The sequence below is a fragment of the Petromyzon marinus genome, chromosome 3 (assembly GCF_048934315.1).
Source record: "Petromyzon marinus isolate PM22_M1 ecotype Great Lakes invasive population chromosome 3, UKy_Petmar_22M1.pri1.0, whole genome shotgun sequence".
Lineage (NCBI taxonomy): Eukaryota > Metazoa > Chordata > Hyperoartia > Petromyzontiformes > Petromyzontidae > Petromyzon > Petromyzon marinus.
In genome coordinates, this window is record NC_133669.1 from 132,378 (window position 1) to 146,737 (window position 14,360).

General features: G+C 42.3%; 1 protein-coding gene and 2 long non-coding RNA genes across 4 annotated transcripts in view; 2 read left to right on the plus strand and 1 right to left on the minus strand.

The window, feature by feature from the left end:
• The window catches only part of GNL2 (G protein nucleolar 2), a 32,782-nt gene extending 29,919 nt beyond the window's left edge, over positions 1 to 2,863 (minus strand). The window contains exon 1 of the mRNA XM_032969062.2: positions 2,705 to 2,863. Coding sequence (XP_032824953.1) covers positions 2,705 to 2,768 — 64 coding nt within the window. The 5' untranslated portion in view covers positions 2,769 to 2,863. The remainder of the gene's footprint in view (positions 1 to 2,704) is intronic.
• A 19-nt stretch (positions 2,864 to 2,882) lies between these two features.
• Positions 2,883 to 14,360, plus strand: part of LOC116950906 (uncharacterized) — a 111,354-nt gene continuing 99,876 nt past the window's right edge. For both annotated transcript variants that reach the window (XR_004404090.2, XR_012946030.1), the window contains exons 1-2: positions 2,883 to 2,966; positions 3,672 to 3,772. This is a non-coding gene — a long non-coding RNA (uncharacterized LOC116950906). The remainder of the gene's footprint in view (positions 2,967 to 3,671; positions 3,773 to 14,360) is intronic.
• Positions 6,415 to 7,815, plus strand: LOC142930076 (uncharacterized). Its single transcript, XR_012946032.1, has 2 exons — positions 6,415 to 6,847; positions 7,418 to 7,815. It is a non-coding gene; the product is annotated as an uncharacterized LOC142930076 (long non-coding RNA).

Here is a 14,360-nt window from a genome sequence, read left to right on the forward strand (position 1 = left end):
CTATCAGTATTTTTTGGGTCTTTCGGTGAAGCCACATAGATAGAAAAATAATAAAAAAATAAAAATATCACGTTTCAATCGCAATATAAGCAATCGTCATCAGGTGAAAAAATATAGGAGAGCTGCTGAGGCAGGAAAACAATATAACGGGAGCTGCTGAAGCAGGATGTTATATAGGTTTGAGATGGGTGTAGCCCAAGGGTAAATGGGCGGGGCTACAGATGGAATTTGCATGTCAATGTAAGATCGGAGAGCTGCTGACGCAGGATGTTATATAGGTTTGAGATGGGTGTAGCCCAAGGGTAAGTGGGCGGGGCTAGAGATGGAATTTGCGCTTAAATTCAAGATCGGAGAGCTGATATACCTCCACGACTACGAAGCTGTGGAGGTGGCCATTGTATTGTGAGAGATTAGCATGTCAATGTAAGAGAACCACCACAACGGTGGCTGTGTTAGTCAGACATTCAGCCTGTTAATGTAAACACATTTAACCTGGTAATGTAACTCAGAGAGTTGGAAATAACTGCTCACATCGGCAGGTAGGATGGAAACATCACAGCCAGTTAAACTGGTTAATGACAAATGCAAGACATTTTATGAACAATATGTAGATTGGGGACTTAATTTGTCTAAAATGTATGTTTACTGTGTATTGCGTAATGGGAAGTTCAATGCTGGGTAAAGATAAGTTCACTCGTTGTATAAAGGCAGGCTTATACCCCCATTTTGAGCCCAAAGTCCCATTTTTGCTGCATGTTGCAGAAAAATGTCTGGGGCAGACACACATGCCTTCTACAGAACCTTTAATAATGGCATGATTTTACAAATGCTATTTTTAAGTATATTGCACAATTCGCAGTCAGCAAGCACAGAACAATGCTGAGCATCATGGTTATTGCTGGCTGTTGGTGCCTATCCACTGCACAAAATACCCTAATCTGAGTGATGCTGTCAATAACATGTGTACCACTAGTCATCTCCACTACACTAAGTTCACCCATTATTTCAATACATTTAAATGGGGGAAAGGATATGATTAAGTAACTTCTGCTTGGGAAAATACATGTACACAGCAAGTCTTCTGCTGTCATAATTGTGTAATGAGAATAGAGCTTGCATGCGGTGTGAGGGGACTAGTAGCCACGGGAGGTAATGACAGGGGTATAAGTTGTGAGTGCGAAGGGACTGGTGGCTAAGAGAATGTTCGAGAAAGGAGCGTGGTAAGGTGACGGAAGAGGACGGTGGAGTCTGCCGGTGGTGTGAGCGTCCAGTCAGCGAGAATGGAGAAGGGGGCGTGGCCTCGGTTGGTATATAAGGGAGATGCGCGGGATACTCAAGGCTGTTGCAGTGGGATCTCCGCTTGATGTCAAGTGAATGTATCTTAAATAAAGTACCATCTCAAGAGAAGTGTCAAGTCGTCATTACAATTGCACAAGCTCTTAAGTAATTTCTTCATGACATGCACCCACTCTTTTAGCCGTCATTCTCGTCATGTGCACCTCCTGAATGGCCATCATGCGAGCAAAGAGCGTGAACCTTACAGTCATCATGGACCTCGCGCTGTCGTTCTCCTACATGTCAGCTCTGCATGGATTAATATTTCGAAGCAATATTCCTCACATCACTCATTTTGTTCCATCTGCTGCCGAGGCTCATCCATGCATTCACTGCCTGTCGCCTTGAACTTCGACAAACTCCATCCTCGACTGTCCCAAATACCTCACCGTCCATATCCCCAAATTATTCATGCCTCATCCATGAACGAGACCGCATCACCCCAGTCTTAAGCTCATGCCACTGGCTCAAAAGTCCAGTCGCAAGTCTATTGCAAGATCAACAGCGTTTTTAAGATTCTTCATGGACTTGTTCCAGCCCCTCTCATTTCACTGTTATTCACGCTCTCTCTCTCTCTTGATAAGCCAAGCCCTTCTGGAAAAAAAAAACCCTTAGCATATACTCAATGGGGGGGGGGGGGGGGGGTCAACGGCTGGATCTCCCAGACCCCAGCCATCCACACGACCAACTCCCTTGGCCCTCAGGCTCAGGACCTACCTTTTTCCTCTCCTTATGAAATTTCAATTAAACCTTACTCTAAAATTATATCCAACACTTTCATCTACGTGGTGCTCATGTTCAGCTTTTTGTAGGCCTCCAGATGCAGTTGAATTTTCACGCGATATACTGTACACCTACTTTGTACTTCTCACAAAGGTGCACCAACTGTATCGACCCCTTGGAACAGTTGACCATGATGGACTGACTTGGTCGTGACCTCAAGTATGAACTTCACCTCTTGACTACCTGAGACGATTCTCACATGAGCTATTATACTTCTATTAAGGGATTAAAGGCATAGACGATTCCCGTCCACTCCATATTAGGTCCACGTGTATTTTGGTGTAGCTTAGTGTACATAAACGCCGCCAGGGCAACTTCGCGTTACATCGCGCGCCTCCATTCACACAGAAACCTCAAAGTATCATCGGTAACTTTGGATCGTCGTAACAATTGCGCATATTTGGCGCGAAAACCTTCGTGTTAAACGTAATATGCGCACGCGTAAAATATGCGGGTTAGCGGACTGTCGCATTTGCTAGCGTATGCTTGGGGCCTACTGGTCGCCGCTGTCTCCCCGCTCTCGGGAAGCTTCCGCAACTGGTGCCACGGGACTCGGGGACACGGGGCTGCGCGATGAGAGCGTCACCTGGGTTGGAGCTTGCATTGGACGGGTTGATGGTGTTCCTCCCCTTGTACTGCGGCTTCACCATGGTGGGCTGCACGTGGATGCACTGTAGGCAACACGCGCACTACTGTAGGCAACGCGCGAGTGACGTCACGCTCAGGCCCTACGGGGCGCGAGAGGGAGCGGATTAAAGGCCCCGTAACGCGATTTTAAAATGAACGGAGGGGCGTTAGGGAATTGCAAGGCATTTGCTCACTCATTGCTGACTGGCAGAGCGGTCAAGGTGCGATGTGTGATGTTGACCCCCCTCCCATCTCTTCTAAGATAATTGTTAGTAATTGGGAAATTATGGTTGTGTGAATGTTAATCATGTTCTAGATGGTAACTAGCCTGTTTGAACAATCTAGAACGTTATTACAGTAACATAAAAAAAAACCTCAACGTGCATTGTTACATATTTGAAATTATATTCATGTCATGTTGTGTTTTGTTCCAAAGTTGGGTGAGGTATCTAACTACTATATTTAAATACTTTTTCAAATGTGTCTGCTTGGGATCACTGTGAAGTTTATATTTGTAAACAAATCACCCGGAACGCCCCCGAACTCTTCGGATCGTGAGAGCTAACCAGTAACGGGCCTGGATACCGCCACAGGTGATATAGGCTGCGGAGCCAGGGTTGTGGGCAGCAGGGGGCAGTGCAGCTACATCCATTGCACAGGACTGTACTTCTATGCTCCCCGCTTACTCCAACTCGCACTGACCAGCTTGGTCAGTCTGATCAAATAACTCCCAGCGTGGGAGGAACCTCATCCAGCAGTGGATTGACAAAATGCCTATCCTGCATTATGTGCACGTACATTACTCACGGGTGGGGATCGGTGGCGCCGTGGTTAGTGCGCTGTGCTGTGAACCTGACGATCACGGCTCACATCATTGCCTCGACCCCGTCTCCCCCGCTCCTTGGCCCACAATGATCTACGCGCAGCACGGTCAACTCCCCTCACACCATGCCGAGGCCTTCAGCGGTCAACCGACAAAGGGATGGCAATAACTCGTGACAACTTGAGGCAACGCAAGCTCGTGTAGGTCTGTCACTTCTTACCGTTGTACATATCATCACGCGTGCGATTTCTTAAAACAACTGCTGCAGCATCTCACACACAACACAGTTCAGTTTTCAGTTTTTTGGTGATTTCTAAAAGTTTTTTGGTTTGGACATGTTTGGTATAGCCCTGTGAGCCATTCGGCTCTTGAATCGAGTGCAACCACAACAAACAAAAAACAAAAACACGAACATGAAAACATCTTAAAGTGATATTCTTAGTTTTTTCGGTAAAGTCACGTTGAAGAGAAACAACAAAATAACAAAATATATATAAAACAATAAAAAATTCTCACGACGTTTCGACCATAACTCAAACGGTCATCATCAGGTGTGTCGGTTTGCATAAATTTATTTTGAAAACGGCATATTTATTTATATATATAAAAATAACGTTTGCGTCACGCGCAACGATGGCAGTTTGCCAGGACTAGTCCATCTATTTTTTGAAAAGAGGAGGGGGGAGACGAAATTTGTTTTTATGTATGCTGTCTGAAAGGCACTGTAAGCGTGAACAATCAATCAAGAACTGAAATGATTTATCAAATCTTTCCAATGATTGCTAAGATAGAATCCATCTTCTCGGTTGAAATTGTCTCTGTGTTTGTATATGTGGATAGCCTCATGAACGAATCTCTCATGGAAGCCAGATGGCTTACAAAGAACCTCCGTCTTGGAAAAGTCAATGGCATGTGAGCCTACTGAATTAGAACAATGATCTGCTACGGCCGAGGTGTTGGTCCTACCGTGTTTAAGGTCTGCTTTATGTTCACGAATGCGGTCCGAGATATGGCGTTTGGTTTCTCCAATGTAACTACTACCACAGAGGCAACTTAGTTTGTAGACACCAGGGTATTGTATGTCCGGAATCACATCTTTTACAGACGGAACCAGATCACGGATTTTATGTAATGTGTTGAAACGGACCTGGATCTTGTGTTTATTCAAGATTTTGGAGATCTTTTTTGTGATCCCAGCAATGTAGGGTAAAGTGATGGTTTTGAAAGGCTCCTCAAGAGGGTTCTTCTTCATGGTTTGAGTGATAGCTTTGCGGATTGTATAGTCGGAGTAACCATTAGCCCTAAGAGCTTGGTGTACGTGCTTGAGTTCACTGCTTATGTGTTCCTGGTCGGATATGCATTGGGCTCTATGATACAGAGTCTTGATGAGAGAATTCTTCTGTGATGGATGGTGGTGGGAATCCGGTTTCAGATAAGCATCCGTGTGGGTAGCTTTCCTGTAGACAGAGTGGCTCATTGAACCATCAGGTCTCTTTTTAATTAGGACATCCAAAAAAGGTATCTTGCCATCTATTTCGACTTCCATGGTAAATCTGATGGCTGGGTGTATGGAATTGAGGCTATCCACATATACAAACACAGAGACAATTTCAACCGAGAAGATGGATTCTATCTTAGCAATCATTGGAAAGATTTGATAAATCATTTCAGTTCTTGATTGATTGTTCACGCTTACAGTGCCTTTCAGACAGCATACATAAAAACAAATTTCGTCTCCCCCCTCCTCTTTTCAAAAAATAGATGGACTAGTCCTGGCAAACTGCCATCGTTGCGCGTGACGCAAACGTTATTTTTATATATATAAATAAATATGCCGTTTTCAAAATAAATTTATGCAAACCGACACACCTGATGATGACCGTTTGAGTTATGGTCGAAACGTCGTGAGAATTTTTTATTGTTTTATATATATTTTGTTATTTTGTTGTTTCTCTTCAACGTGACTTTACCGAAAAAACTAAGAATATGAATTACTGCAGTCACGAAAGCTTTAAATCAAAATCTTAAAGTGATTTAAAGCTTTCGTGACTGCAATGATTCATCTTCTTTGGTTCTTTCGGTAAAGTCACGTAGAATGAGAATAAAATAATAGATTGATAAAATAAAATAACACAATAATATTCTCACGACGTTTCGGCCACAACACAAGCGGCCTTCATCAGGTGAAGGGGGCGAGACTGTCTGGTAGGACAGCGCTGGAGTGAGAGAGCCACGTTCAGATCACGGCTTTTAAGCTGTGTGAGAGGAACAAAGAGCCTTGACGAAGGAATTAGCATAAAATTTAGCATTGAAATGGCTGAATGATTAGCTTGTGACTGGTCACAGAAATAGCTATGTTAAAAGTTAAAGCATACACATCCGCAGAGGCACCCATTGTTAAAAGGAATTAGCATAGAATTTAGCATTGAAATAGCTAAGTTAAGGCATACACATCCGCAGAGGCACCCCTTGACAATGGGATTAGCATAGAATTTAGCATTGAAATGGCTGAGTGATTCGCTTGTAACTGCTACAGAAATAGTTACGTTGAAGTCAGAGCATACACATTCACCGAGGCACTTAGTACAAATCAAACAGGAGAATTTAGCATTGAAATAACTAGGCGAATTTAGCATTGAAATAACTGGGTGATTTGCTAGTGACTGGTCACAGAAATGACTACACAGCTGCGAAGCCCTAGTATACTCCATGTTGTAAACCATACCATTAACCGTGGTGTGAGAGGTATTAAGAGGCAATGCTGGCGAAAGAGCTGCGGTCTGAAGGTCATCGTAAAATTACAATTAATTAAGAACAGAAATGATTTAACACATCTTTCCAGTGGTTACTAAGCCTGAATCCATCTTCTCGGTTGAAATTGTCTCTGTGCTTGTATATGTGAATGGCCTCATGAACGAATCTCTCATGGTAGCCAGTTGGTTTGCAAAGAACCTCCGTCTTGGAGAAGTCAATGTCATGTGAGCCCACTGAATTGTAACAGTGATCTGCCACGGCAGAGGAGTTCGTCTTACCGTGTTTCAAGTCTGCTTTATGTTCGCGGATGCGGTCCGAGATATGTCTTTTGGTTTCTCCAATGTAGCTACTACCACAGAGGCACTTTAGTTTGTAAACGCCCGGGTACTGTATGTCTGGAAGAGCATCTTTTACAGATGGAACTAAATCACGCAGCTGTCTCTCTCCCCCTCCTCTGTTCCGACCATGGACGAACTCGTCCGTCTGAACGGGGCCCGTAGCTATCCGTGGTACGGAAATTTGAGGGTAAGAATCCACCCATTTTTTCGCCATATAGCATTGTGATATATAACGACTTATGGTTGGTAGCTTAGCTGATTGGAGAATATAGAGTTTATTGATAACATGAAGGTAATTTATATTTTAGTTTTTATTGGTTCACTATATAGTACTGTGAATAGCTCAGATGTGTAGTCATTTCTGTTACCAGTCACTAGCAAATCACCCAGTTATTTCAATGCTAAATTCGCCTAGTTATTTCAATGCTAAATTCTCCTGTTTGATTTGTACTAAGTGCCTCGGTGAATGTGTATGCTCTGACTTCAACGTAACTATTTCTGTAGTAGTTACAAGCGAATCACTCAGCCATTTCAATGCTAAATTCTATGCTAATCCCATTGTCAAGGGGTGCCTCTGCGGATGTGTATGCCTTAACTTAGCTATTTCAATGCTAAATTCTATGCTAATTCCTTTTAACAATGGGTGCCTCTGCGGATGTGTATGCTTTAACTTTTAACATAGCTATTTCTGTGACCAGTCACAAGCTAATCATTCAGCCATTTCAATGCTAAATTTTATGCTAATTCCTTCGTCAAGGCTCTTTGTTCCTCTCACACAGCTTAAAAGCCGTGATCTGAACGTGGCTCTCTCACTCCAGCGCTGTCCTACCAGACAGTCTCGCCCCCTTCACCTGATGAAGGCCGCTTGTGTTGTGGCCGAAACGTCGTGAGAATATTATTGTGTTATTTTATTTTATCAATCTATTATTTTATTCTCATTCTACGTGACTTTACCGAAAGAACCAAAGAAGATCTTAAAGTGACTATGTGACTGTGCAAACAGAAAATCCATGAAAAAAAACAGCAAAATATTCCTGAAAAAGCACCGTACACCAACGCTGTGTGCAAAAATCCCAGTGGGATGCAAGTCAAACAACAACCACAAGAAAACTTAGATTAAGGCCATAGTCTAACTCCGTACTACAACAAAACAAACGTCCAAACCAAAAAACTTTAAGAAATCACCAAAAAATAAAGCCATAATTGTAATGTAACAGTGATCATAGGGACTGTGACCGAATTTTTTACAATAAACTACATAAATAACATGTAACACCAAATCCTAGAGCCATAGCTGGCTGCATGAGTTACTCCACAACAACAGAAGCATCAGTCGGAGTATCACATTTTTTAATGCACCTTTAAGAGCAAGCTAAATCAAAATACAGATAATACTTTACAGCGTCATCTGGAGCGAAACATTTTATTTTATTTTACGCCAATGAATAGCAGTGGCAGCTAGGGGTGTACAACTCCTCTAGAGCAGTTTTGAGAGAAGATCTCATTGGTAGCGATTCAAGTTGCAGTTTATTGGCAATAGCATTCCAGACCCTGGGGGTATCAATAGCAAAGGCCCTTATTGTACGGCAATAGGGAATGTGAAGCTGGTAAATGAGCGAAGACCTGAGGTCAAATTTGTTCTTTGAAACAGAGGAGATCCAACAGGTAGTCTGCGGATTTTTTTGGAAGTACATTGTGAATAAATAAGATCTGGTGCACAAGCCGTCGAACATTAAGAGATGTTAAGTTTGACTCAATGTAGAGATCACAGTGGTGAGTCCTATATGGGCAGTTCAATGTAAATCTTAAGGCCGAGTGATAGATGGAATCAAGCTTCTTCAGTACAGTACTTGGGGCTGATTTATACACGATGTCACAGTAGTCAAGTAGAGGCAGTATTCTAGATTTGAAGCTTTCATGACTGCAAGGATCCATACGCTTTGGTTCTATTCGATAAAGTCACGTAGGTGAAAAATAAAACAACAAAATCACGACGTTTCGGCAACAACTCAAGTGGCCTTCAGGTGAAGGAACAGAACTGTCGGGCCGACAGCACGTCAATGACCGCTGCTAAGATTCACAGCGCCTTTTAAGCTCGATGGGAGGAGCACGGCGCCTTGACAAAGGAGTTTACATATCAAAAATAGCTGTGTTAAAGTGTTGAAGCAGCAGGGTGTTAAAGTCAGAAAATTAGCTGGGGGATTAGCATGTTTATGTGTAGAGGGTGTGGAGGATGGGTCACTGTGTGTGTGCAATAGAAACGGAAAACAATTAAAGATCGGCAAGAATGTGCTGTCAGGGGAGAGTAGAAAAAAGGGTGTAATAGAAAGTTCGGAAGGAATATGCTTGGTATACAAGTACTTGAAATTGCTGTTTTGAAATTAGTTGACGTTTGGTATGATTTAAAACGTCTTTCCAATGGTTGCTTAATTTGAAACCATCCTCTCGGTTGAAGTTATGTCTGTGTTTGTATATCTGAATGGCTTCGTGGACAAATCTCTGGTGATAACCTGTAGGTTTACAGAGAACCTTGGTATCGGAGAAGACAATATCATGATCACCCATAGCATTGTAACAATGATCAGCCACAGCAGATGAATTCGTTCTGCCGTGTTTCAGATCTGATTTGTGCTCGCGAATGGCAAGCTACCATTCTTGGATGTTCTGTTTGAGAGGAGACCTGATGGCTCATTGGGGCATTCTGTCTACAGGAAACCCACCCACACAGATTCCTACTTGAAGCCTGATTCCCACCACCGCCCAGCTCAAAAGAATTCTCTCATCAAAACGTTATACCACAGGGCTCATTGGATTTCGGACCAACACCACCTGACCAGTGAATTAAAACATGTACACCTGGCCCTCAAGAGAAACGGATACTCTGACAGTACCATCCGCCAAGCTGTTTCTCCCTCCATACAGAAACAACCACTTGATACTCCGGTCAAAACCATCACACTACCATATATAGCAGGCGTTACTAAAAAGATCTCCAAAATTCTAAACAAACACAAGATCCTGGTCCGGTTCAATACAGTACACAAAATCCGTGACCTGATCCCATCCGTGAAGGATGTCATCCCTGACTTACAGTACCCCGGAGTTTACAAATTGAGTTGTACCTACGGTGATTGCTATATCGGAGAGATGAAACGATATATCTCTGACCGAATTCGCGAGCACAAATCAGATCTGAAACACGGCAGAACGAATTCATCTGCGGTGGCTGATCATTGTTACAACGCTATGGGTGATAATGAGATTGTCTTCTCCGATACCAAGGTTCTCTGTAAACCTACAGGTTATCACCAGAGATTTGTCCATGAAGCCATTCAGATATACAAACATAGACATAACTTCAACCGAGAGGATGGTTTCAAATTAAGCAACCATTGGAAAGACGTTTTAAATCATACCAAATGTCAACTAATTTCTAACAGCAATTTCAAGAAATGGTATACCAAGCATATTCCTTCCGAACTTTCTATTAAACCCTTTTTTCTACTCTCCCCTGACAGCACATTCTTGCTGATCTTTAATTTTTTTCCGTTTCTATTGCACACACACAGTGACCCATCCTCTGCACCCTCTACACATAAACATGCTAATCCCCAAGCTAATTTTCTGACTTTGACACCCTGCTGCTTCAACACTTTAACACAGCTATTCAACACTTTAACACAGCTATTTTTGATATGTAAACTCCTTTGTCAAGGCGCCCTGCTCCTCCCACCGAGCTTAAAAGGCACTGCGAACCTTAGCAGCGGTCATTGAAGTGCTGTCGTCCCGACAGTTCTGTTCCTTCACCTGAAGAAGGCCACTTGTGTTGTGGCCGAAACGTCGTGATTTTTGTTGTTTTATTTTTTACCTACGTGACTTTACCGAATAGAACCAAAGAGTAGAGGCAGTATGGTAGCTTTTATCAATTCCAAACGGAATATAGGGGGGAAGCAGTGCTTGTGTCGATACAGAAAACCAATTTCTATTTTTGTCTTTTTACCAATATAATCAATGTGATCTTCAAAATTCAGTTTTGAATCCAGGATGACCCCAAGATACTTATAGATCTTGACTTGCTCTATTTGATAATTATTTAAGGAATGTAATTGGGGAAAAATAACTTCCTGCTTTAGTCCTGGTGAGAAGCTTAGCACCTTGGTTTTGGAGGTATTCAGGACTAGTTTAAGAGCAACTAGCTGATGTTGTAGTTTGTTGAAATCACCCTGGAGCTTAGTAATCAAGTCATCCGGAGAGCGGCCAGCAGTAATCAGTATCGTGTCATCTGCAAAAAGATTCACCCTGGAATGATCCAGGTCAGTGCCCAAGTCATTGACATAAAGAGAGAACAAAAGGGGGCCGAGGATGAAACCCTGTGGCACCCCTTTTGTTATCTTAACACTGTTTGACCTCCAACCATCTGTGAATACATTTTGGGTGCGAGAAAAGAGGTAATTTTGTAACCATTTCACTGCATTTTCGGAAAAACCGAGGCAACTTAGTTTACTAAGCAAGGTGTTGTGATTTACTGTATCAAAAGCTTTGGACAGGTCTAGAAAAAGACAGGCACAGTACTGCTTATTTCGATTTAAAGCTTTCGTGACTGCAGGGATTCATCTTCTTGGTTCTTTCGGTAAAGACTCTATCCCATAGAGCCCAATGCATTTCCGACCAGGAACACATTGCCAGTTAACTCAAGCACGTACACCAGGCTCTCAGGGCTAATGGTTACTCCGACTACACAATCCGCACAGCCATCACTCCAGTCATGATGAAGGATCCTCTTAAGGAGCCACTCAAAACCATCACCTTACCCTACATTGCAGGGGTCACTAAAAATATCTACAAAATCCTGAATAAACACAAGATCCAGGTCCGATTCAACACAGTACATAAAATCCATGATCTGGTTCCATCTGCAAATGATGCTGTTTCAGACATACAGTACCCGGGCATTTACAAACTAAAGTGCCTCTGTGGTAGCAACTACATTGGAGAAACCAAACGACATATCTCGGACCGCATCCGCGAACATAAAGCAGATTTGAAACACGGTAGGACGAATTCCTCTGCCGTGGCATATCACTGTTATAATTCAGTGGGCTCACATGACATTGACTTCTCCAAGATGGAGGTTCTTTGCAAGCCAACCGGCTACAATGAGCGATTCGTTCATGAGGCCATCCACATATACAAGCACAGAGACAATTTCAACCAAGAAGATGGATTCTGGCTTAGTAACCATTGAAAAGATGTTTTAAACAATTTCGGTTCTTAATTGTATTTTGCGGTGACCTTCAGGCCGCAGCTCTTTCGCTGGCATTGCCTCTTAATACCTCTCACACCACGGTTACTTAGTTTTTTCACATCCGTTTACTGTATGATAGTTGGGTAGTTGCAGCCCTTTAGCGTCCATATACTAAATGCCTCTGTTGATATGTAAACTTTGACTTTAACATAGCTATTTCTGTGACCAGTCACAAGCTAATCCCTCAGCTATTTCAATGCTAAATTCCCCTGTTTGATATGTAAACTCCTTTGTCAATGCGATTTACTTCTCTCACCTAGCTTAAAAGACGCTATGAATCTTATCAGCGTTCATTGAAGTGCTGTCATCCCGACAGTTCTGTTCCTTCACCTGAAGAAGGCTACTTGTGTTGTGGCCGAAACGTCGTGAGAATTTTATTTTATTTTGTTTTATTTTTATTACTTTGTTTCCATTCTACGTGACTTTACCGAAAGAACCAAGAAGATGAGTACTGCTTATTATCAAGGCTACTGTAAATGCAGCAGATGTGGTGCTGTATTTTTTTCGGAACGCAGATTGTTTTAGATGTAGTAGATTGTTGGTGGACAGGAAACTGCTAATTTGGTAGTTCAATCATTTTTGCAAAACTTTTCATCAATGGGGACAAAATTGAGATAGGTCGGTAGTTATTTGGATCATCTTTAGGGCCCCCTTTGTGAAGTGGACAGACATAGGAATGTTTCCAATCTAGAGGAACTGATGCTTCTTTGATGGACAGGTTGAAAATATGGGCTATAAGTTTGTATATTAGGTGACCAACAGTTAGTAAAGCAAAGACGGGAATACTATCTGCTCCGGTAGAGGAGGACCGTTTGAGGTAGGACAGTAGTTTCAGAACATTACTTTCGTGGATTGGCTGGAAACTAAATTCGTTTAATGTTTGGACAGGGGTGTAGGAATTTGCATGAGCAGGGGTGACTCCCAATACATTATCAAAAAGATTACCAGCTTCAGAAAAATTAAGGCTAAAATTGTCAACTATTTTTGTGGGATCTGAAAAGTATTCCCCATTTTGGTTAAGCTCAACGGGCAGATTGTCTGTTTTGGATGCCTTTTCGATACATTTGATTGTTTTCCAGAAAATCCTGGCATTTCCATGTGATTCCAGGAGAGTGGAGGAAAAATAGGCATTTTTTGCATGCTGTATATTTTTGACGCATCTATATTTTAAAATCCTGTATTCTAGCCAGTCATTGACCAAATTACTTTTCTGAGCACATGCCCAAGCCTTGTCGCTAGTTTTCATGAGCTTTGTAATCCAAGGATTAAACCATGGTGGGCGGTTGCCTTTAGTTTTAAATCTAACCAACAGAGCATGTTTGTTAAGAATTTGGAGAAACGTGTACCTGAAGGTCTCCCTAGCCGTAGTCAGGTTGGGGATATCACAGACCTTGTCAATATCCGAGTGAAGCACATCATTAGTAAATGCCTGAGTGCTGAAGTGTCTCATAGAGTGCTTCTCAACCAATTTAGGGGGGGCTTTGGGTCTGGCTGATGATCTCACCCCAAAATTGAAGGAGTGATCACTAAGGTTATTACCCAGAACACCATTCAGTGTGAAATTGTGAGGGGCATTTGTCAATAGGATGTCAAGCAGAGATGGCTGTCCCGGATTTTTTAGGTTGGGTCTTGTGGGGACATTTATCAATTGAAACAGGTTAAATTCATCTGCAAAATTTGTGGCCACGGCTGGCGGGTTTAGCCAATTCCAATTTAGATCACCCACTGAAACTATTTCACCTTTAGGGAGGCCCCCAAAAAGCTCTCTCAGTGCAGATGCAGCTTCAACATCCTTCCCACTAGGCAGTCTATAGCAGCACACTACCAATATCTGTTGATTATTTGGGAGAGTTATTCTGAGAGCCAGACCTTCAAAGCAACATTTTTTAAACAAGGAGTGAGCTAGTGAACATGCAATAGTATTACAAATATAGATGGCAATTCCACCTCCTTTAGATCCTCGGTAAAGCCGAAAAAGGTTGTAGTTGCAAATCGTAATCTGCAAGTCATTGACAGCAGGAGTGACAAATGTTTCTGTTAGGCAAAAAATGTCCGGGTCAAGATTTGCCGCTTCTAGTTTTAGTTGACTTAATTTAATCACAAGTCCTCTGATGTTGACATGTAGAACACCAACACCTTTCCTGCCAGAAAAATCTACAGAATTATACGAGTTCTTTACATTTGGGCCAGGATGAAGCTCAATACCACCCAGAAATAAGAAAAGTAGAATGAATAGTTTGCGCAAGTATTTTCTGTGAAAGGATGAAGAGCGGCGAACCTTGGACGAATAGCAGTAGCTCGCAGATGGTGTTATTTTTAAGAGCAGAATGAAGTTTGGAAGGAGTGCTGGTGAAGTAATGGGACAAAGATAGGGTTTAAAAGAATATAATGATGG